This window comes from Microtus pennsylvanicus, chromosome X (assembly GCF_037038515.1).
Source record: "Microtus pennsylvanicus isolate mMicPen1 chromosome X, mMicPen1.hap1, whole genome shotgun sequence".
Classification (NCBI taxonomy): Eukaryota; Metazoa; Chordata; class Mammalia; order Rodentia; family Cricetidae; genus Microtus; species Microtus pennsylvanicus.
The window spans coordinates 118385808-118408949 of record NC_134601.1 but is presented as its reverse complement, the minus strand read 5'-3'; the positions used below and the strand labels follow the sequence as shown (position 1 = coordinate 118408949).

The 23142-nt window shown below is 40.1% G+C and overlaps 1 protein-coding gene across 14 annotated transcripts in view; it reads left to right on the top strand.

Moving 5' to 3' along the window:
• Positions 1-23142, top strand: part of Reps2 (RALBP1 associated Eps domain containing 2) — a 274896-nt gene that overhangs the window by 116880 nt on the left and 134874 nt on the right. For all 14 annotated transcript variants that reach the window (XM_075956744.1, XM_075956743.1, XM_075956736.1 and 11 more), the window contains 2 exons: positions 19183-19321; positions 22836-22899. In XM_075956744.1, the coding sequence (XP_075812859.1) occupies positions 19183-19321; positions 22836-22899 (203 nt within the window). The remainder of the gene's footprint in view (positions 1-19182; positions 19322-22835; positions 22900-23142) is intronic.

Here is a 23142-nt window from a genome sequence, read left to right as displayed (position 1 = left end):
TCAATTGTGGAACTCAGGAAGACGGACCATTTCTGCATAGGCAACTCTACTCAAAATAGAAGAGTGGAGCAAGACACTCCCACAGAGAAGTGAGCTAGTTTGAAAGACAGTAAACAGTCTGAAGAAGATCCTCAGGTTCATGCAGTGAATGCCTTTTGGGCACAGGACACTGTTAGACATGGCACAGAACTTTAACTTGAAGCAGTGCTCTATTTGCAAAGAACTCTCTAAAAGATAGTAATAAACAAACCATATGTGATATATGTAATGTTTCCTAGAACCATAAGCTCTAGGCACTGCTGTCTCTATTAGTATAGATGGATGACTGAGAGAGGTGAAGCAGCAAATCGAAGATTTCATTCATACCTACTATGTGGCAGAATCTGAATTTGAGTCTAGGAAAGTTCAGTGTCTGCATATTAAACATTTAGCTCAAAATTAGAGTTCCATTTTACATGAAGGCTAGATCACATCACAAACATTAGATGTTATAACCTTCCCTCGTGTGTGTGTGTGTGTGTGTGTGTGTGTGTGAGAGAGAGAGAGAGAGAGAGAGAGAGAGAGAGAGAGAGAGAGAGAGAGAGAGAGAGAGAGAGAGCGCACAGTATATGTGCATTTGGTGCTTGGGGAGAGACCCCATGGCTTTGCCCGTGCCAGGCGAGGACTCTACTACTCCACCATATCCTCATCTGGAAATTATGCTTTGAAAGTCTGTTATCTGCATAACATACCTGGCAGAAATGTGAGGAGTTCAAGGTCATTTTTGTGTACAATAGTGAGTTCAAGGTCAACTTCTAAACTCAAGACCCTAACTCAAAAAAGGAAAAACAAAGGCGTTCTTTTTAAAGGCCATTTCAGATCAGTTGTACCCTCATGTTGGAATGGAAGGTTGTTTCTTCAGCTGAGCCCCAGATGTAGTACTTGGCTGTGTTTTAGAGATCCCATGGTAAAACAATATGTGCCTCTAAACACTAGAATCTACAAACTGGGGAGGCATGTTTGCATTAGGGAAGGGTTTGGTGGGGTTCCTCTCAAAGCTTTCTTAGGTGTGGACTGCAGGTTCCTGCAGAGTATGTTCTATTTCTGTAAAGACAAAATCTTCAATAGGTAGAAACACTAATCAAATTAGCAGTGAATCTTTGAATTCTAGGGGGTAGGGTGTGACTCATGGGACCCTTTCTACTAAGCTCCCTCAAAGCAACCCTCACTTGTATCCTGTGATTTTTATTCTAATGTCTAGGTCCCTTTCTGCCATGTAAAGGGGTAAGGATGGGGAGCAAGTAAGAAAGCAGACAGCCACATGTACAAAGACATTTTCTGTGTATATAACATTTTGGGCATATTAACTCAGTGCTCACAACTGTCTTTGCGGGTAACAGAGTAACCTCCATTTTAGATGACAAAGCCTGAGGTATATATACTTTATTGAGTTTCCCCAAGATCCCAGTTGGAAATGACATGGACTGGAATTTAAACACTGGACACCATTCTGAATCCAGCTACTGTCTTGGGAACTGGATGGAAGATGGTAATGTCATATTAAGTGAGGAAGCACTGCACAAAAAGTGGTGCTGAGGAACAATCTGGTGCTGTAAGTTCAGTGTTGGATACCAGGACTAGAGCTTTTGAGACAGCTCAGAGGAGGTGAAGGAGAGTTCTATGTTTCTATGGGTCTGGAGTCTTGGGGAGCGCAGAGGCTGGATATAGGTGTTTGGCAACAATTGACTATTGGAAGCACAGGATAAAAACAGGCTTTGCCCAGGCCCAGCCTGACTCCACATGGCCTGGAGAAGTTCTTTTTCTTTATTTGTTACATTAACATCTTAGTGTGGATTTCTCAATATATAGCCCAGCAGTGTGCCTGTCTAATTCTCTTAATGTCTGTTCTCCTAGCACCTGTTTGAAGCATTGCCTTCTGTTAAGGGTGACAGCAAGGGGCCTTTCTCGCCCAGAATGGCAGCCTGTACTTTTTGTGACTGGTGTATTTTCCTTTCTTCAGCGCCTACGTTTCCTTCTTATGCCTGTCAGCTTGCTTTGGCTGGACTCCATGTTATAGAAAGCAAAATGCCAGTTTGAATTAGTCATGGCGATTAGGGGATTGGAAATGAAGGTTCTTGGTGGTGGGGATTAATATTTATTTGGTACAGTGCTAAGTTCTTTGGAGTGACTAATTCCCCTCATGGTGCCGTGTTCCTGTGCTAATGGCAATCTATTCTCTTTGTTCTAGCTTCATTTGTGGCCTTCTATTCAGACCTTTCCTGCTTATTTACAGTGGGGTGTTGAATCTGTAGCTCAGAGGGTAAAGTGTCAGCCTAGCATAGCAAGAACCTGTGCTTGATTTCAAAGCACTTTCTAAACTGGGAGCAATAGCACACAGCAGGAAGATTGGGAGTTTGGGGGTATCCTAGCCTTAGCCAGCACATCTGAACTATGTCGCGAGACCCTGACTCCAAATCACTTTCACCACCATGGAAAAGTTAGAAGGGGACATGAATTCTGGGTCCTAGGTTAGGCCTTTAGGGACCCATGGGCTTGGCATTTTGGAGGTGTTTATGTCAAATTAAGCTTCCAAACTTTGGAATGGTCAGTATTTTTCCTTGATCTTTTAGTCACTTTTTTGTTCAAATAATAGAATTTTTCCTCATTAAAATTTCATACACCTTTTTTTGGTGGATGGTTGATGGGAGTTTTCAAAGAAATTGGGAAGTATTTTCTGTTTCACCTGTTAGCAGGTCTTCAGAGGCCATTTGTGCTTTCCATTTTTCTTAAGCCCTTCTGTCATCTTGCATGTAGATTCTGGTTCTGTCCGCACAGCATTTAGTGCTGCCCTTTCTGCTTCCATTGGGCTCTGCAGCCTGTGTTTCACCAGGGTTGTTGAAAGCTGCCCTGGGTCAAGGCCTCATCTAACTGAATTTCTTGGCAGCTTTTGCCACTGCTCTCCTTGGAGTGTTCTCACTGCTGGTGCGCATGCTACCCTACCTTCTTGGTTCTGTGGCTACCTTTGATGAAATTGTTTTGCAGTCTTTCTTCTGCCTGTCTCTAATGCAGTGGCCCTTGAAATCATTTCTCACATTATTGTTCTTTAGCTAGTAGAATCTGGTGGTGATGTGTCTCCATCTGGCAGACAGCTTTATTTTGATGACTCACTGTCACTTTGAACTGATGGGTCTTCATCACAGAACCAGCATACCTGGCTCGATCACCCATTACCAGGCATCAGAATGTTGGTCATTGTCTTTGACTCTTCCTTCATCCCTTATTGCCCATTCAGTTACCAAGTCCTGACCATTCTCTGTGCCAGACATTTGTCTGTCTGTCCTGCTTTACTTCTCAGTTCAGGCAGTCATCTCCTGTCACTGAATCTGGGATATTAACTCATAGCCTGTCTTCTTTTAGCCATCATCCTCTTGGAGACAAAAGTGGATTATTTTTGGAGTCAGGGTCTCACTGTGTAGCCTTGGCTGGCCTGTGATTTGTTAGAGGCCAGCCTGCCCTAGGACTCAGTGATCTGTCTGCCTCTGCCTCCTGAGTATTGAGATGAAAGGCAATGATGCCATGCTTGGCAACAAAAGAGATCTTAAAAACACAAAGAGCCAAGAGATATAAATATGATACAGTGTGTCCATGTGTTGAAACACCACATAGTGCTCATTATCATGTACAAATTTTATGTTTTTAAGTTCAGTTAAAAATAAATTTAGTTCTCTCTCCTGTAGCTGCTCATCCTCTACTGACTTGAATTTGTCATTCTGGCTCTTATCGTATCGTTCCCGCTCTTGAACATGGGCTCTTGCATGATTTGGTGTCTGCTTTCTTCTTCAGCCGCAGCAGCTCATTGCTTCACTCTCGCCGCACTGGTCAGCAACTACTCCTTGTCATTTCTCAGGCGCTCAGCATTCTCTAGTGGGAACTTTATTCTTTATCTCTGCTTTTGCCTCCTGTGTTCTACCTTTTCCTGAATACATCTCTGCTTTTTTCCTCCAGACAAAGCATGTAGTATGAGAGTTTCCTACTGCGCTCATGTATATGTGATTCTTGCTGTTTTCCATGCTTATAAAAACAGTTTATTGCTCAATTGTATATTTATTGGTGAAACTTAGACAAATGGGAATCTGATAATTATGGATGTCATCATAAATGCAACTAGATCTTTTTATATTGTTCCCTCCAGACACAGCATGTAGTATGCATGACCCAAGCAAATAGAATATGTGTGTATATGTGCGCACATGTTTGTGTGTACCTGTGCACTTGAATTCATTCAGTCATAACACACCTCTCTAATTTTATTTTTTTAAAACCTGACTTTAGGGATGCTGGTTTGGCAAATGAAATATTTTGCAACTGCATCTGATGAAAACACAATGACCTTCTATTTTAAACAAAAACCACCCTCACTTTTTGAAACCTTAGCAAGCTGTGTCTTTTACTGGAGGGATGAGCACAACAGTGCAGTGGAGCACATTCTTAGCCCTTATCAGCATTCATTTTAGATAAAATAATGACAAACAGAACTTGGAATTCTTTAGGAGCCTGCCGTTGCATTTGGGTTTTGGAACTGTATTTTTGTTGCAAATTTTGTGTCAAACTGGTACAGTATGTTCATGTAAAAGTTTGTGAACTGAAAAGCACTTATTACTTGCAAATACATATTTGTTTCTCACTCACTCTCATTTTTTTTATCATGCTTCTCCCCAATCCCTTGAGAGCCAGACACAAATTTTCTGTACTCCTTGAGCCCTTTTGGAATATTTCTCAAGGTAAAAAGCAAACATGCAAGGATGATAAAAGAAAGAAACACTCATGAGTCTCTGTTAGAATGTTGTTGGCGAAGGTCAGAAGAGAATTGCTTGTGCCACAGGTAAATTGTTCCTGTAATACTTTTGATGGGAACAAAAATAAATAGTCTTTTGGGGAGGTGAACATGGCACTGAGATAATTGTTTTTTTTCCTTTTGTGCTATGAGGGTTATTTGTGGGTGGATTAGATTGGGATTCTGGTAAAATAAGTCTTGCAAAGCATAGAGAATGGCTGAAAGATTAGGATGAGGCCAGCTAAAGTGATTGCAGTGACCTCATGAGGGAGTTGGTGCGCTGAGATGGGGAAAAAAAGCAAAGCAAGTCATCAAATAAAGACATGCTAAGCACTGTCTCAGCCATTGGTTAGCTTCAGAAGTGGCCTACAAAGCAGCTTAGGGCCATCAGAACTCACCCAGGGTTTTAGGAATTGATTTTGAAGCATCATTAGGTCTCTGTGTGTGTGTCCCCCATGCATGTTGAGTTAGACCTCGGGTCTTTTTTTTATTCCTTTCTTTTGAATCTTTCTCCTTCCTCCTTGTCTGAGAACATTCATCCTGACTATTGAAGAGCCATGGTGGCTACTTTAGCATAATGTAATTTCTACCTTTACTTCTTGTGTTTACTTGTACTTTCCATGTAAGTCAGGAAGATGTACTTGCTTATGAATGATTTAAGTTAAATGAACTTATGAGGGGACAAACAAACCACTTCATAGTCAAGTTTTCTTCTAACAGGGCCATGGGGAGGGAAGTCTGCAGTTTGGGTTGTTTCATATTATACAGTGAGTACTACATTGCAGATGTTATTTTGTGGCTGTGTGTTGTGTGCTTTTAAGGTGGTTATTCCTCAGAGCCTAAAGATTTTTACAAAGTCAAATATTGGAAAAGATGCAGTGTAAAAAAATATCCTTCTAACTCCTACCTTCTAAGCACCCATCACAGAAATAACTATGACCCATGTCTTTTGTATAATTATATAAAATATTTTACTTAATATTGTGTTAAACTCTTATTCAAATGCATATATAATTATATGTAGTGTAATCAAAGTATGTAGTTCAGCTTTTTGCCTATGTGGTAAGCAACCTATTTGTTATATACTCAGCATTTTTCTTACTTAAACTGTGTGCCAATACACAAAGACTATCTTTTTGTGTTTTTCTTATACAAGAGCTTAGTATTTTGTTGTATGCATTTTCTGTAATCTATTTGAGTGGCCTCTTCTTGCTAACATCTAGCTCTTGCAAGTGTAGCATTGTGTGCAGTTGTATGGATTCAATTCCTGGGCATATAATTCTTTAGTGAAAATGTCTACACTTTGGTAATTTTTATGGAAATTTTCATATTGTAAGCTATAGCAACTTATACATCTAACATAATGTAGAAAATGTATCTTTTCTGGTACCTTTGTAGCTATAACATGCTAACAAACTTATAAACCTTTGTCATCCTCCTATGTGAAAAATGCTAACCTTTGTATACTAATTAGCATATCTATTAATGAATTGGAATATCTTAACATTATGGAGTTCTTCCTGCTGTCTGAGGTTTCTCTCCTGCCTGGTTCCTACAGTTGTTCAGTTCCAAAGAAATCACACAGAGGTCTAATTTAATCATAAACTGATTTGCCAATTATCTCAGGCTTCTTATTAACTCTTATAACTTACATTAGCCCATTATTCTTATCTGTGTTAGCCACATGGCTCAGTACCTTTTTCAGCGGCATAGTCACATCTTGCTTCTTCTGTGTCTGGACAGGACTGCAGAGGGAGCTTACCTCTTCCCAGAATTCTCCTGTTCTCATTGACCCGCCTCTAATTCCTGTCTGGTTGTCCCACCTATACTTCCTGCCTGACTACTGGCCAGTCGGCCTTTATTTAAAACATAATTGACAGAATATAGACAATTGTCCCACACCATCTTCCCAAGTATCCTTTACTGTGGATTGCATCTTCATATCTTAAGTCTTTTTTAAAAAAATTTGTCTGGGCTGTTTATGGCTTTGTACTGATTTAACATTCTTAAGCCTGAAACCATAAGCTGACATTTTAGATCCCCGAGATTCTGCAAGGTGTATGGAAAACTGCTGCTTATGTGGTCAAATATAGATTGTGGGCACTTGAGGCACTTGAAGGAGGTTTAGAGACCCAAGTTTCTTTTCTGCTCTATAGACCATTAGGTCTCTGGACAATGAGAATCTCTTGGTTATATGATTATGATAACACAATTGAATTATTTAGTGTTCTAGTCAGTGTTCTAGTGCTGTGAAGCGACACCATGACTATGGCAACTCTTATAAAGGAAAGTATTTAATCAGGGCTGGCTTACAGTTGCAGAGTGTTTAGTCCATGGGAAGCATGGTGGCACACAGGCAGACATAGTGCTGGAGAAGTAGCTGAGAGTTCTATATTAGGATCTGCAGGCAGCAGGAAGGAAGGCCATACTCTGGACTTGGAATGGGCGTTTTGAAACCTCAGAGCCCACCTCTGGTGACACACTTCTCCAACAAGGCCAGAGCTCCTAATCCTTTCAAATAGTGCCACTCGGGGACCAAGTATTCAAATATGTGAAGCTTTAGAGGCTATGCTTATTCAAATTACCACATTTAGTTTATAGGTATAGATTCTTGTTAAAAGGCTATTTGTTCTTAGAGATAGTAAGTGTAGCCTCTTTGTCTTGTTTGTTTAGTTCTCTCCCTCTACCTAAAGTAGAAGATAGGGAGGAAGAGAATGTGTGTGCCTGAGTAAAGAGGTAGAATTGTCTTGATCATTTTATAGTTTTATATATTTGCCCATTCTTGACTTGAGATAATGTTTACCAGATCCATTCTCCATTGTACATCAAACCCTAGCTGGACTTCTATACCATGTCCTAAGGACTAAAGAGGTTTGTGTATGTGATGGGTATTTTGCCTCACTGTGAAACCCACAGAAAGTTGAATGGCACTGTGACCACAAGTAGGACCTGTTTTCTGTAGTATCAAGCCTCCTGTCTACTTGTTGCCTTTGCTTATTTATAGTTCTTTTCCATTTTTCTAGCTATTATTCTTGAGGAAAGAAATACTTTACTTCAAGTGATATTGAAGTTTGTTATTTTCTCAAATGAAGGCTTTTCAAAAAAAAATCTTTGTATTCCTCAGTTAGTGCTCATTATGTGGCCATACATTTTTTTCAAGACAGGGTTTCTCCGTAGCTTTGGAGCCTGTTCTGGAACTAGCTCTGTAGACCAGGCTGGCCTTGAACTCACAGAGATCCACCTGCCTCTGCCTCCTGAGTGCTGGGATTAAAGGCGTGTGCCACCATGGGACTGGCCCATGGCCATACTTATTCAAAATTAGAAATGCTATTTGCTCTGTTTCTTTGCTGGTAGTTACCTCTAATATAAAAAACAAAAAGATTTTTTTATTATAAGATGCTAATACTGAAGAAATATTGGGTTACCGAATGAAAACTCCAGGGAAGTACATTTCTGGGAGAGAAGGCTAAGGATATTTGTAGGAATAAGATATTAATTCAGCAATTATCAGAACTGATCAAAGTATTGCCATAAGGCCTGAAAGCATTTATATTTAGAGATAGTGGGTGTTGAGAGAATGGTAATAAATGATAGCCATAGATTTAATGATATTACAACTGGGAGGTTAGACTATAAATAAATGCAAATGAGTGTATTCTATTTGTGATGTTAGTGCTTTCACACAAGGCATGAGGCATTGCACTGAAGGCTTATTGTAGCCTGAACTTTCTGAGGTATAGTTAGGGTGCACATTGATTTGAGAGATAGGAGCGCCTCTAATTTAGTGTTTTAGATGTAGCTGAGAGCACCCAACTGAATGCAGGATCTTAAACAGCACTTTGTAAAAGTAGCTAAGACTGGTGTTTGTTTCTGATTACTCTCCAGGACTCTTTGGTCTTGGTTATAGACTAGGCTGTTAATGTGTAAGCCTCCTTTATAAGGACACGATTTTAGCCCTTGATCCATCAGTATTTTTCCTGATGTGAGGGGAGCAGTAGTTTCATTGCTTTTCCCCCAACAACAGTAGTGACACTGGTTGAGTGTAGATTTAGTGGCAAGGCTGTGCTTGGCCCTTTCAGTCTTTCCAACAGTCTTGCACAGTATTACATCCATCCATTTGGAAATCTTATTAAGTACCTTTCTCGAGTTAGCAACCATTCCAGTGTTATATTGAGGACTGCATACTTGTTCTCAAGGCACTTGTGGCCAACTTATGGAGATGAGTTCAAGTCATACAGTCTCATTTATGTATGTAGAATTGAAAACTGAGAATCACTGCAAAGATAAAGCAGTGTTTTAGTGGCATGTAACAGAAAAACCCAACATATACTACAAAGTGAGGGGAGACTTCCCGAAAGAAGTGATTGATGCTCAAGTTGGACTTAAGTTGACCAAGCAAGAATGGAGCTCAAGGTGGGGATAGGAATCTTTCATGTTGTGACAAGAGCCTTGGCAAGGCATTCACTGGGCAGGTTCTTAATTGTGGACAACAGCAGCTCCTTTGACTAGTTTAGCAAAAGTGCTTTATAGCAGGGAGATTGGATAAGTAATTAAACCTTTGAAAGACCTGAAGAAATTCTAAGCCTATAGGAACAACACCTCAAATCTCACTGATAAGCCAGGCTTCAAAGGGAACCGTGCCTCTGCCACAGTCAGAAAGCTACAGGATTGGGAAAGGCTGCCATTGTTTTAGCTCTGCTTCCGCAATGTGTGTGACCTCAACAAGCCACACGAAGGCCTTGTTCACTGCTCCTCTCACCCTGTAACTTGGATCTGAGTCAGGCTTTCATGGGTGTATTTGTTTAGTGGAGCCCACATCTTGTCTCAAATTCGAGTTGCAAGTGTTTGGGCACTGCAGTGTTCGTTTTTTTTTTTCTAGGCAGCCTGTGCAGCACAAGTTATGCTAAGATGGGGTAAAATGTATTTTCAATGAGCCAGTCTGCTATATATCACAAAGAGAACAGATATACTTGAACTAAAGGAAGGCTGGTGTGACTAGAGCATGGAGTGGGAGGGAGATGAGGCTAGAGATCAAAATAGGACCCTGTGGGCTTTGGGATTGCCTTTTAGGTGTAGGAAACAGGTGGCTTAGAAGTTAACTTGTTAATAAGGAGCCACCCCAAATTTGGATGCCAGTCTGTGTACTTCTTCATTGGTACCTTGGGTCTGTAGCCTAAATCTCAGAAGTATTTCCTGTTCTTTGCCTTTATTCTTGGAGCATCTGTTTCCCATCTGGCCTTAGGCTATCTTGAGTGTTAAAGGAAGAACATTCTGGCAAGGACGGGCAGCCTTGACCTGACCTACAAGGCTGGGGGTGGAACATTGCTGTAGTATTTCTGAAAGGCTGTAGCCTTAACAAAGTCTCTTCTTACTGCTGATTTCTTATTTTTTCCTGCTTCTCTTCTAAGCAAAGAGAAAAACCCTGACAATTGCAAAGGACATTTCTCCTTCTGGAAGACCTTGGCTTCTTGTGGAAGAATTGGAGACAGTGGTTGCTAAAGAAGTGTTTGTTTATCAAAATCGTGTCAGTGTGACATATGAAAATAACAGTAAACTAATTGACTATATGCACTGTAGCCTTACTTCCAGATTATTTAAACAGTGAAAACATGCCAAATGCTGCTCACCTACAAAAACTATGTGCTTAAAAAGAGGTTTTCTGGGTAATCTAATAGTCTATCAGTTGTAATATAAAACTGTATCAGATGATGGAGGGGTATATAAATCTAACATAGTCATTCACATCTCAAGAGAAGATCCTTTACCCACAAAATTCATTTAGGTATTGCCATTAGCTTCTTCCTGAAAAGGAAGCAATTCTTTGTTACAGGATGGATGGATAGGTAGAAAGAGACAGCCATAGAGCTTAATGACAAAAATTTTCATGTTCTGACTCTTTTATTTGCTAAGCATGTGGTCTTGGTATATTAATTACTTCCTTTACCAAATCCTCAGTTTCCTGTTCTGCTGATTGAAAACAATGGGACCTGCTTTGTAGAGCTATTACAAGGCTGAAAATAGGTATATTTGATACTTATAGCTACTTACAGCACCTGCCATTTATTAGAGTGGTGAATACATGTTACCAAACATTCATTAATGTTCATGGAGATAACTTTCTTTGGTTTGAGAATTTAATATATTCATCTAATAGATTTTGTTAAAATTGCCCCCTTTCATTCCTGACCAGCTACTCCCTATGTCCCCACCTCTATTTCTTACCAGTTCCATATACTCTCTTAAAAATCCCATTAAATCCGCTATATGTGCATGGGTGAAGGACAGTCTGCTGAAGAATGGGTATCCCAGAAAACTGACTCTCCCTCCCACAGCAGCCATCACTTGCCAATAACTCCTCAACTAGCGGTGGGATTTCATGAGACCCTCCCCGGCATATGCTGGCATTTTAGCTGGCTTGATTTTGTGTAGGTCTTCATGTAGTCACAGTTGCCATGATTTCATGTGTGCTGTGACACTGTCATGTCATGTCAAACATAATTTCACTTCAGATGTCTACCTCTGGCTCTTACATCCTTTCTAACACTCTCTTCCATGGTGATCCTTGAGCCTTGGGAACAGGGTGTTCTGTAGTTATCCCTTTAGAGCTGAGTACTCCATAGTCTTATGTTCTTTATATATTGACCCGTTATGAGTCTGTATTAATCACTGTCTACTGCAGCAAGAAGCTTCTCTGAAGAAAGTTGAGAGACTAATCTAGGAGGTAGTTTATTACTGTATTCATTTAGCAGAATAATAATAGTTTTAGGTTCTCTCCTAGGGAATATGACCTAGCTCGCCACAGATTTTTGGCCCAGTTTACTGTACTGTGCATGAGTTCTGTTTTTTGGAGTAACCTTTAAATCCAACCAGAAAGTGGATGGTTACTCCTGTAACATTCTTGCCTCTATTACACCAGTGTATAGTGGTATATTATTTGTGTTTTAATAAAGCTTGCCTGAAGATCAGAGAGCAAAGAAGCTATACTAGTCAGCCATATAGGCCAAGGAGTGATGGCACACACCTTTAATCCCAGAAGACAGAGGCAGGCAGATCTCTGTGAGTTCAAGACCACCCTGGGCTACACAATATGGAATATATCTAAAAGAGAAACAACTCACACAAAGGTGATCCCAGCACTTGGGATCACATGCCTTTAATCCCAACACTAGGGAGGTGGAGATAGGAGTGATATGGCTTGGCAGAGAGAGGAATATAAAGGGGAAGAGACAGGAACTCAGGGGAGTGTGGAGTCTGAGGTTGGTGGAGAGCATTGTGGGATCTCCCCTTTGTTTGTCTAAGCTTTGGCAGAAGTAAGATTTCTCTATTGCCTTGGCTGCTTTGCTTTTCTGATCTTCAATTTGAACCCCAATATTTGTCTCTGGGTTTTTATCACTCATGTTACACCAGTGGGCATATCTTGCCAGCCTAGTCATTGCTGTGAGAATTTAGATTCTCTTTAGAGCTAGCAAGTCTGTGTTGCAATTAGGCTCAGAGAGATTTCTGCAGTTTAACATTGACCTAAGATTGTGAAATTAGAGCCCTAAATTACACTGTAAAATTATGGCTAAAAGTAGTTTTCTATTGTTTTTTTTTTTGCTAAAACTTCAAAGGGAGTTTAGTCTAAAATCACTCCACCTTCATGGGTGAAATGGCTGAACTCTGAGGCAGTAGCATTTACCGGAGTCCTCTAGGGTAGGTAATCTTGTTGTCTAAGCAGAAATGGTCTATGGCTGAAAGAGTATGTATGCCCTCTAAACATTCTACTGAACAATACTTGTAATTCATATTAGTCACCTTTGTGAACTTCACCTTTGGGGATTTTATTGACAGTATTACTTTTTAACGAGTCTTTTGATGTCTCTTTCATTACAAACAGCACATTTTCCCTAGAGATAATGGTTTGCAGCACCAAATATTTGCATTTTATTTGAAATAAAATCAAGGAGTTGAATGTTTTAAATACAAGCAAATCTAATTCTCCTGTGTCTAGAGAAACTGAATAATGAGCCGTATGTTTGTAGATTATGTAGACAGATGTGGAAGAATTCTCTTTCTCCTCATGTTCTTTTTTGGGTTTTCTTTTTGGAGACAGGATCTCATGTAGCTCAGTCTGACTTCAAACTCAATTTGTAGCCAGTGCTTGTTTTAAACTCCTGGTCTTCTTGCATCTACCTCCAGAGTGCTGGGATGATAGACGTGTAGCACCACACCTGGTTACTCACAGATTTTTTTTCTTAAAAATACTGGCAGAGTTCAAAATTGACTTCAAGCAACAAATATCTCTACCTAACCAACAAACACAATAGAGCTAGACTTGAAGTAGGCAGGCTTCTTAGGATGTGCTTGAAGGTAGAGCCTCTCCTGGTCCTGGCTTCTGTTTGGATGGCTGAGTCTCCACAGAATGTCCACTCCCACTTCTCAGTGCCCTCAGTCTTTGCTATTTTCTTTTAAGTGACGGACTTTTCAGGTCTTTATTTATAACACCATATTGATTGCCGTGGTTGATTGGGGGTCACCTCAGAAGTGATGATTCTCTGTGTCTGGGTCCTGCAGTGAGATGGCCCTTAGCCACTGATAAGAGGCACTAGTTTGCCATTTCAGTTCTGGAGTGGGCCTTTTGTCCTGATGGCGATGTATGGATTCTGTTCTCTTCCAGTTCTTTCCTTACCTGCAAAACCACATTTGTCTCTGGCTTAAGTTGTTCAAATGGTTGTAAATGTCCTTCCTGTCTTTATCTTCCTGAGTCATTTTCAATGAAAGGATCTTTTTGTGCTGGAATCTGATTATCTGATTGTCCTGTTGAATATTATCTGTGGTTCATTACTGTCTATGTCTGTTAACTCTGAGCTCTACTTTCCACCTGGACCATATTGAGGTAACTCCACCCACATCCCTGATGCACTGGAAGTGTTTGTGACCCAAAATGGAGCTGCTTCTAGGATATGATAATTTAATGTTTTGATGTCTTTGTGAAGGCCACTTTCTTTGTTTGCCTTATCCTGCATGTACTGTGGCTTTCCTTCTTATACTTGAGGTTGCTTTGAATCACCCAGAGGGTTGAATAGTCCTGAGTCCTACTCACCGGCTGTCTGGTTCATTAGGAGATTGGGGTTAGACCTTAGGACTTGCATTTCTCACATGTCTCCTACTCATGTTGATATGTGTGGGGATCAGTAGGAAAGACCAGGGTACCTCATGCTATCAAAACATTTCCCTTCCTGTTTTGAGGTTGCCTGTCTACCTTTCTTCCTTACTGGGCATTACACTTTCTGAGGAAAAGAATATGTTTGTCTATCAATATGTTTCCTGCAACTAAGGTCTGGGTTTGTTGGTATTCAAAAAGTGTCTGTTGAATGGGTGAGTGAACATGTCACTGTTTATACAATGAAGTTTGACTTATTTTTCTTCTTCTAATGGGTCAGTTTTGGGGAATATTTCACCTTCCTGAAGTGTGGGAAGTCATTTCTCCCTCTGTGTGCCATTATCAATCTGTTCTTGAAGTAACTCAGTAGATGCGGAGTACAAAACTCCCACAAAGAATGGACCATAAGTCACATACAGAAAGACAGACAGAGCTCATAATTGATAGTGCTCAAACTTTAAAAAAATCAAACTTTTCTTTTTATTTTAAATTTTTCTTTATTTTTGAGGATTTCATATATGTATACAACAAAATGATCACAACTACATCCCATTTCCTCCTACAGTTCCCTCACACTCCCTAAAACCCAGTTCATTTTTAATCTATTTTTATTTATTTTTTGAGAATTTCATGAGTACTGTATTTCTGTCATTCCCTCCTCCCAAAACTCTTCCCATGTCCCCCCACTCTTTCAAATTCAGCCTTGTTTTCTTTTATTACTATTGTTAATGTGTATATATATATATAATCCTTTAATTATATAAATATAACCTGCTTAATTCATTTAGTGTTGCTCTAATATGCATGTTTTATAGATGACCATTTGGAGTTTGATAGCCAGTTAGGGAGCTTATCCTTGGGGAATACTATTCTACATCTCTCAGCACTTATTAATTATCTGTAGCGCTTTATCTAGGGGTGAAGGCTTGTGAGGTCTCCCTAGTTCACACTGGCATGCCAAATGGTGTTGTTGCTGTTCAGCTCATTTGTACTACTGTATTGTTGAGATTGCCTGGGTGCAGATTCACTGTCAGCGCATGCTCTAGTGATAGGCTTTTAAAATCTTTCTGCTTCCTAATCCTTGCTGTTTCCTGAGCCTTGTTCGTAGAGTTGTGTTGTAAATTTATCAGCTGGGTCTGGACATCTCATAGGCAGTTGTCTGCTGCATTCTGACTCCTTGTGGCTTTCTGCAATGGTCTCTGTCTGCTTCAAAGAGAAGATTCTTTGATGAGGGGTGAGAGCTACACTTCGCTCTGGGGATAAGGAGAAGTATTTACTATGCAGTTAGGAATTGCACTTGCTTAGGAAAGTGGCAGTAGTAGGTTTTCCTCACCAGCCATGCCTAGTTGACTAGGTTTGTAGTACCAGGCATTAATCCCCTCCTATTGAGTGGGTCTTCAGTTCAATTAGGCAGCTATTGGTATCCCCAAGTTATGAGCACCACTATTACATCTTTCAGGATATCTTGCCATTCTGGTCATTGTCGTGGTTCATAGGCATCACAACTGGTTAGAATGCTTTTCTCCTTCAGCAATTTGCATATATTCTTTTGGTACTATGAGAGATAGCCCTCAGGGAGTAGGCTTCTAAATAAGTTACAGCTTTATTTCTCCAAGCCCTATGTCTCAAATGTGTGGTCTCTTCAACAGTGGGGTCTTACATTCAAATTCTGGGAGGCAACTAAGGGCAATGGCAATAGCCCATTTTTTTATTAATTTATTTATTAAGGATTTCTGCCTCCTCCCCACCACCGCCTCCCATTTCCCTCCCCCTCCCCCAATCAAGTCACCCTCCCTCGTCAGCCCAAAGAGCAATCAGGGTTCCCTGCCCTGTGGGAAGTCCAAGGACCACCCACCTCCATCCAGGACTAGTAAGGTGAGCATCCAAACTGCCTAGGCTCCCACAAAGTCAGTATGTGCAGTAGGATCAAAAACCCATTGCCATTGTTCTTGAGTTCTCAGTAGTCCTCATTGTCCGCTATGTTCAGCAAGTCCAGTTTTATCTCAGGCTTTTCCAGACCCAGGCCAGCTGGCCTTGGTGAGTTCCCGATAGAACATCCCCATTGTCTCAGTGTGTGGGTGCACCCCTCATGGTTCTGAGTTCCTTGCTCGTGCTCCCTCTCCTTCTGCTCTTGATTTGGACCTTGGGGTTTCTGTCCGGTGCTCCAGTGTGGGACTCTGTCTCTGTCTCCTTTCATCGCCTGATGAAGGTTAATATTCAGGAGGATGTCTATATGTTTGTCTTTGGATTCACCTTCTTATTTAGCTTCTCTAGGATCGCGAATTATAAGCTCAATGTCCTTTATTTATGGCTAGAAACCAAATATGAGTGAGTACATCCCATGTTCCTCTTTTTGGGTCTGGCTTACCTCACTCAGGATAGTGTTTTCTATTTCCGTCCATTTGTATGCAAAATTCAAGAAGTCCTTGTTTTTTACTGAATAGCCCATTTTGTTTTAGAGGTGTTTCTAAACTTCCCTGACCATCAATTTCCATGCCTGATATGGCTATTTGGAAGAATATTATCACTCCAAGTGGTATGACTTCATTGAAAATACACACAGATACACAGACACACACACACACTTTGTATATGTGTACAGGTTTTTTTTTAAAGTCTTCTTTCATAAATACATCCTGACCTTAGTTTCTCCTCCCTCCACTCTTCTCAATCTCCCCCTCCCCCAGATCCATTCCTTCTCTGTTTTCTTTCATAAAAGAGCAGGCCTCCCAGGGATATCAACCAAACATGGCATAACAAGATACAACGAGGTACACACCTTCATATCGGAGCTGGGAGAGGCAAGCCAGTAGTAGGAAAAGTTTTTTCTCATTAAAAATTGTTTAGAGGGAACATGGCGAACAATGAGAGCTGATGAGACGCCAAGGACAATGGCACGCGGTTTTGATCCAACGCAATGTACTGGCTTGGTGGGAGCCTAGCCAGTTTGGATGTTCACCTTCCTAGATATGGACGGAGGGGGGAGGACCTAGGACTTACCACAGGACAGGGAACCCTGACTGCTCTTTGGACTGGAGAGGGAGGGGGAGAGGAGTGGGGGGAAGGGGAGAGGGGTGGGAGGAGGGGGAAAAGAGTGGGAGGAGGGGGAGGGAAATGGGAGGCTGGGAGGAGGTGGAAATTTGTTTTTTTCTTTCTTTATTGTCCTTTTATCAATAAAAAAATAAAAAAAATTAAAAAAAAGGGAATTTATAAAAAAAAAAGAGAAAAAAAATTGTTTAGAGGGATTAGAGAGAGAGCTCAGGAGTTAAGAGCACTGGCTGTTCTTTCAGAGGACCCAAGTTTGATTTCTAGCATGGTTGTGCATAACTATCTGTAACTCCAGTCTCAGGGTATCCAATACCTTCTTTTGGCCTCCGAGGACACTGCACCCATGTGCAGAGACATACATGCAGGCAAAGCACCCACACACATAAATGGAAAATAAATGAAAAAGAGAATAATATAGAGCCGTGAGTGTTTCCATATCTGTTTCAGTATAAGGTACAGTCAGGGGCTAAATTAAGCTTGTTAATGAAAGTAGACTTGACATACTCTTGTGCACCTCTGATATACCTGCTAGGTATTGTACATGGGATAAAGCATGATTTGGCAGAGTTCTAGCTCTTGAAATCTTGCAACAATACTTAAAATTATTTGAAATGCTCAAATTATGTAGTATTCATCATGGTTATCATCAAATAGTATTTCTTTAAAAAATCTTCAAATAACTTAGTTTGTTAAATAAATTGGTAAACAAGGGACACAGGTTAGCAGGTTTAATGTAGGTGACTAAAGGACCATAGTGTTCAGATGCCTTCCCTTTGTTGTAAGACCTTTGGGGTCCTAGGAACTAAGAATGTTCCTTGGCACTTTATGCTTTCTTAGAAATGAGTGGTTTATGTTCTCATGGGAATTTAGAGAGAGAGAGAGAGAGAGAGAGAGAGAGAGAGAGAGAGAGAGAGAGAGAGAGAGAGAGAGAGAGAGATAGATATCAGGAGTAGAGTAGCCTGATGTTTTTTTCTTTAAAATTTGTTTAAGTGTGTGTGTGAGTGTATGTGTGTGCGTCCATGTCATAATGTATAGCTGTTGTTTTCTCCTCTATTGGGTCTCTGAACTTCTGAGCTCTTAAATCTTCAAATTTGGCATGCCTGCCCTCTAGTGGCAGGTTTGATGCACCCTCTTGTTACCCTGCTGATGGCAATACCATGGTAGTTCCCACAACTCAGCTTTGTATTTAGTAAGTATTCCCAACTCACACATGTGAAGGACAGATTCAGTGATGCTGACTTGCCACTTATGTAGGACCCAGAGACATGGGTTTCACTTGAAAATTTTGACACCTGGATTTATATAATGCAAATACAGCAGGAATAAAGAGAACATTAACTCACTTATTATAGCTCATGCTTATAACCCCAGCACCCAGAAGTATGAGGCAGAATTACAAAAAATCCAGTACCAATTTTGGCTACAAATGAATAAGTTCTAGGTAATCATGAGGTACAATGTGAGATCTAGTCTCCAAAAAAGGAAGAAAAGAAAAACCCAAAAAGATTATGTGGTTATAGCTGTGTCCATATTCTGTGCAGAGCAGTAGAGAATCTGAGGCCAGTGAGCTGCTCAGCAGATAAAACACTTGCTATGCAAGCACGAGGAGCAGAGTTCGGATCCCCAGAACCCATGTAATGTCTGGTGGGCATGGTAGCCTGCCTGCAGTTCTAGTTCTTGGAATGTGGAGACCGGAATCAAGCTGCTAGCTAGGCTAGCTTTAACAGAGAACTGAAGGTTCAGCTGAGAGACCTTGTCTCATTACATGAGGTGATGACCAGTTGAGGAAGACTCCTGATATCAGCTTTGGGCTACCATACATACTTGTGAAAAACTTACTATTTTGTTATCCACTTAGATAATCTAAAATCAAAATGTGATGAATAGCCGAAGATAAGAAAGGTTGTCTTTTAAAACTCATCTTTTAAGACGTTGGAAAACTTCCATCAGTCTTTAACTATTTACTGTTTCAAGTTCAGTAATGTTAAATTTGAAGGTACAAGAAAGCATAAAGCTTGATATCTACTTTTTATCATAGTTTATATTGTGGTTTAGTTCTTATTATGAGGCAGTTATATGTATTTTCTTGAGGAAACTTGAAGAGAAATACAAAATAACTTTCATTGCTATTTGAGTCTCATCTCATGAAAGGAAGGTTCTGTGAACACTGTTTTTAAAGTCCTTTTCAGTGGAGAGAGAACTGCAGGATAACAGCACTAATTACCCAGATGAGCCCTGGAGGATAACGGAAGAACAGCGGGAGTACTATGTCAATCAGTTCCGGTCCCTCCAGCCAGACCCGAGTTCCTTCATTTCAGGTGAGAGAACATGGTGTCCTGGAACATGATTCCCATGTGAATAATGGAGAACATCTTGAGAAACAGTTGATACAAAATGAGTATAGCAACCTTTTCTGATTCTGATTTGTATTCCTCTAAGGTAGAATTCCTTATCAAATGTAAGTCATGCAGAAAAAAAAAAATGGTAACGAGCCTGGGAGAATTATACTGCTGTTGCAGAAGGGTTAGGTGGGAATTTGGGGGAACTTGGTTCAGACCCTGCACCTTCTCAGTGAAAGCACTTGAAATAGTAGATGATAATGCCAAGGGACACCTTAAATTGCTTACTGATTGTATTAGAGTCAGGGCAAAGACAAATACATTATTCCAGCTCAGGTCTCCTAATGTTTTATGCTCCCTAGAAGAGTAGGTTCATGCTCATTTCCTTGGTTCAAGTCTTTCTTCCCTGGTTTTTGAAATTAGGATATGAGAGAAAAACTGGCCAGCATTTTCTCGATGGCAGTTCTTCTGTATTATTTTCAGATATCTGCATTCCTGTTGTGCCCTCATGTAAATTCAAGCTGAGAGGAATGGATTTAATTCTCATGTGCCTACATTTTACAAGGCTAATGACTAAACAAACAGTGAAATAGTAGAGTCTGGAAGAAAAATGGATAAAACTTTCATCTTACACTTCAATTTTAAAGAATAGCAGTGTGGTTTTGATCATTCTAAACTAACAGTGAAGCATGGATTAAGACTAATTTTCTATGAAATAAGGTATATAATTGATATATTCTTGTATATGTAAAGACAACCATCATTTTGATAATTGTGGGGTGATGGCATTATGGAAGGTAGGATAGTATAGAAATAACAAATGAATTTTACTATTATTATTTAGAAAAGACAAACAGAAATCCAGATTACACATATTGACAATGGGATAACCGTAGCTCTTGCTCAACTAAGTCTTTTCACAACATATGCAGATATTTAGCCAAATATGAATAAGTAGTTGTTAGAAGTATTTTTTTATTTTCTTTCAGCCTTTTTATTTTTGAAAAATTTCATGTGTAGAAACAACTTGACATGCCACTATAACAAATACCCATGGACAAGTGTCAGCAATTTTATCTTTATCTTTATTCCCTCTCAGCCCATGCCAGATTATTTGATTTGAAAAATATTATGGGATATATCTTTGGGTCTCTTAAAAAACATAACCAGAACTCACTGGTACATGTGAGAAAAAAATTACTGATTCTTTAATAAATCAAGTCTTCATTGTTCAAATTTTTCTGATTGTTTTGTTAGTTCCTTTAAAATGTTTAATTTGATCATAATGAAGACATCCCTTAATGACAGTTAACTAACATCTTTTAAAATAAACATCTTAGTTGACATATAATTAATATTCCATAAAACTTACCATTTAAACCTTGCAGGTCAGTGGTTTTAGTTCAGTTTCAGACTAGATTCATAACCCAAATTTAGAACCTTTCCCTCACTCCTCTATAATCCACCCACTTAGTAGCCGTTATTCCCTACTCCTGTCTTCTCCACCTCCTGGTCCTAGGACACTATTAATGTACTTTCTTTCTCTAGATTTATAATGTAAATAGAGTCTCTTTTTCCGGTGGCTCGATGGTAGAGCTGGGGTGCAAGAACATGAGCACATCTCACTTGACACTCAGGCTTTCTCCTTAGCTGGTAGCATCTGGGACAATGCTGAACTTGATAGCTGTCAGTCAGCTTCCCAGTGCCGTCCACTTAACTTTTTCGAGACTCTATGGTCCAATAGTCTCCTATGTGAAAACCTGCACTGGCTAGTGGGTGGGGTCTGCTGTGCTTTGAAGAGAGATGTTTCAGCAGCAAGCAGACAGGTAGGAGAAGAGAGTGTCTTTATATCTTGGTCACTGTAGAAGAGTTTGTAAAGAGGATGAAATTCGGTCAAGTGGCCCAAGGTGGTTGGTTGCATTGGTAGCCAAGATCATGTGATAGCATTTGTGATACGGTGCTTTTGAGAAGAAGGCTCATTGGGTTATTGATACTTTGATTTTGATTCTTAATAATTTATCAGAAGAAAGTAAGTATTGCTTTAGGATTCATTATAATTATTTTTAAAATTTATTTTATTTTGTTTTGTTTTTGAGACAGTGTCCCACTGTATAACCCTTGCTGTTTTGGAACTTGCTCCATAGGCCAGGCTAGCCTCAAACTCACAGAGACCTTCCTGTCTCTGTATACCAAGTGCTGGGGTTAAGTGTGTGCAGGCCGTGCCTGGCCTGCTTTTTGTTTGTTTGTTTGTTTTTTAGTGCTGGGGGCATAGATTCCAGGGCTTTGCATATGACAGTCAAGTACTCTGCCACCAACTACATTCCCACCTATTCCTATTGCTTTAGAGCCAATTAGAAAACATGTAATTATTGTGGGAGACTTTTGACTTAGTTAAGAACAACTTAGTGCTTTAATGCTCTCTTGTGTTAGAAATCAGGCCTTTGAATTGGGAAGGTGCTGAGGGCTGGAAGTATGAAAGAGCAGTGTGGCTGCGACAGTGGGATGACAGCTCTATTTTAACTGACAGAGGTAAATTTACAGTGAAAAGAGTCCTGGATGGATTCTTCAATGTGCCATCAAGGGATGTTAAAGTTCATCAAAAATATTTCTCAAAATATAAGCAAAGAGGTCAAGACCATGATGGGTTCACCCACTGAAACAGTTTACCAGAGCTAATGGGAGCTCAGCAACTCCAGCTGGACTGGGAAGGAACCATCATAGGACCAGACTAGTCCCTCTGAATGTGGTGACAGTTGTATGGCTGGGGCAGACTGCAGGGCCACTGGTAGTAACACCAGGATTTGTCCCTGCTGCTTGTACTGGCTTTTTGGGAACCCATTCTCTTTGGATGGATACCTTGCTCAACCTAGATATCGTAGGGAGGGCCTTGGACCTTCCCCAAAGTAGTGTACCTCTCTGAGGAGTGGAGAGGAGGGGAGGGAGTGGTAACTAGGATTGATATGTAAAATGAAAAAAAAGCTTGTTTTCTTTTTAAAAAATAAAAAAATATTTCTCAAGCTCTTTCTCTTGTTTCTGGTGGAATTAGTGATGCCCTTTTCTTTTTGCTTATCATTTGCCATGCTCTGCATTGTCTTTCCATTCTTTAAGTATAAAACTGAACATATTTTTACTTAAGTAATTTTGAAGGTTTTTTTTAAGGAATTTTTAGTAAAAATGTGCAGTTTTGATAGAAGCAAAGGAAAAATTTACATGGTTTGTACTTGTCATGAGCATTTTGTCATTGCTTCTTTTTATATATGCTACATTCCTCTTATTTGTCTTTTTATCATTTTGCAACAGTGCCCTCAGAGGTGCTAGGCAAGCCACATGCTGCTCTAATGAAAGGCCTGTGATTTGTTGTTGCTTGTAGAGTAAATGCATTTGTGGTTATTTGGTAGAGATTGCTGAATGGAAAAGTGGTGATTGGCTTGCACATAGAAGCTGTTCAAGACAAAGAACTAATGGCTTATTTATAAACAATGGCTTTTGACAGGGTCTGTGGCCAAGAACTTCTTCACCAAATCCAAGCTCTCCATCCCAGAACTCTCTTATATCTGGTGAGTACGATTACTGCCAAGTGGTATCATATGCTCATCTTTTAGTGCTTTTGAAAGTCTTAACTTTTTAAAATGTGATTTTTATTTGCTTTGAGACAGAGTTTCACTCTGTAGCCCAGGCTGACCTGTAACTCACTGTGTAGCCCAGACTGGCCTCAGACTTGTAGCAAGTGCCATGCTCTCAAGTAAGTTTGGTTTTTGAATTTTTTGTTGGTGTTAAGGTTTGAATCCAGGACATCACAC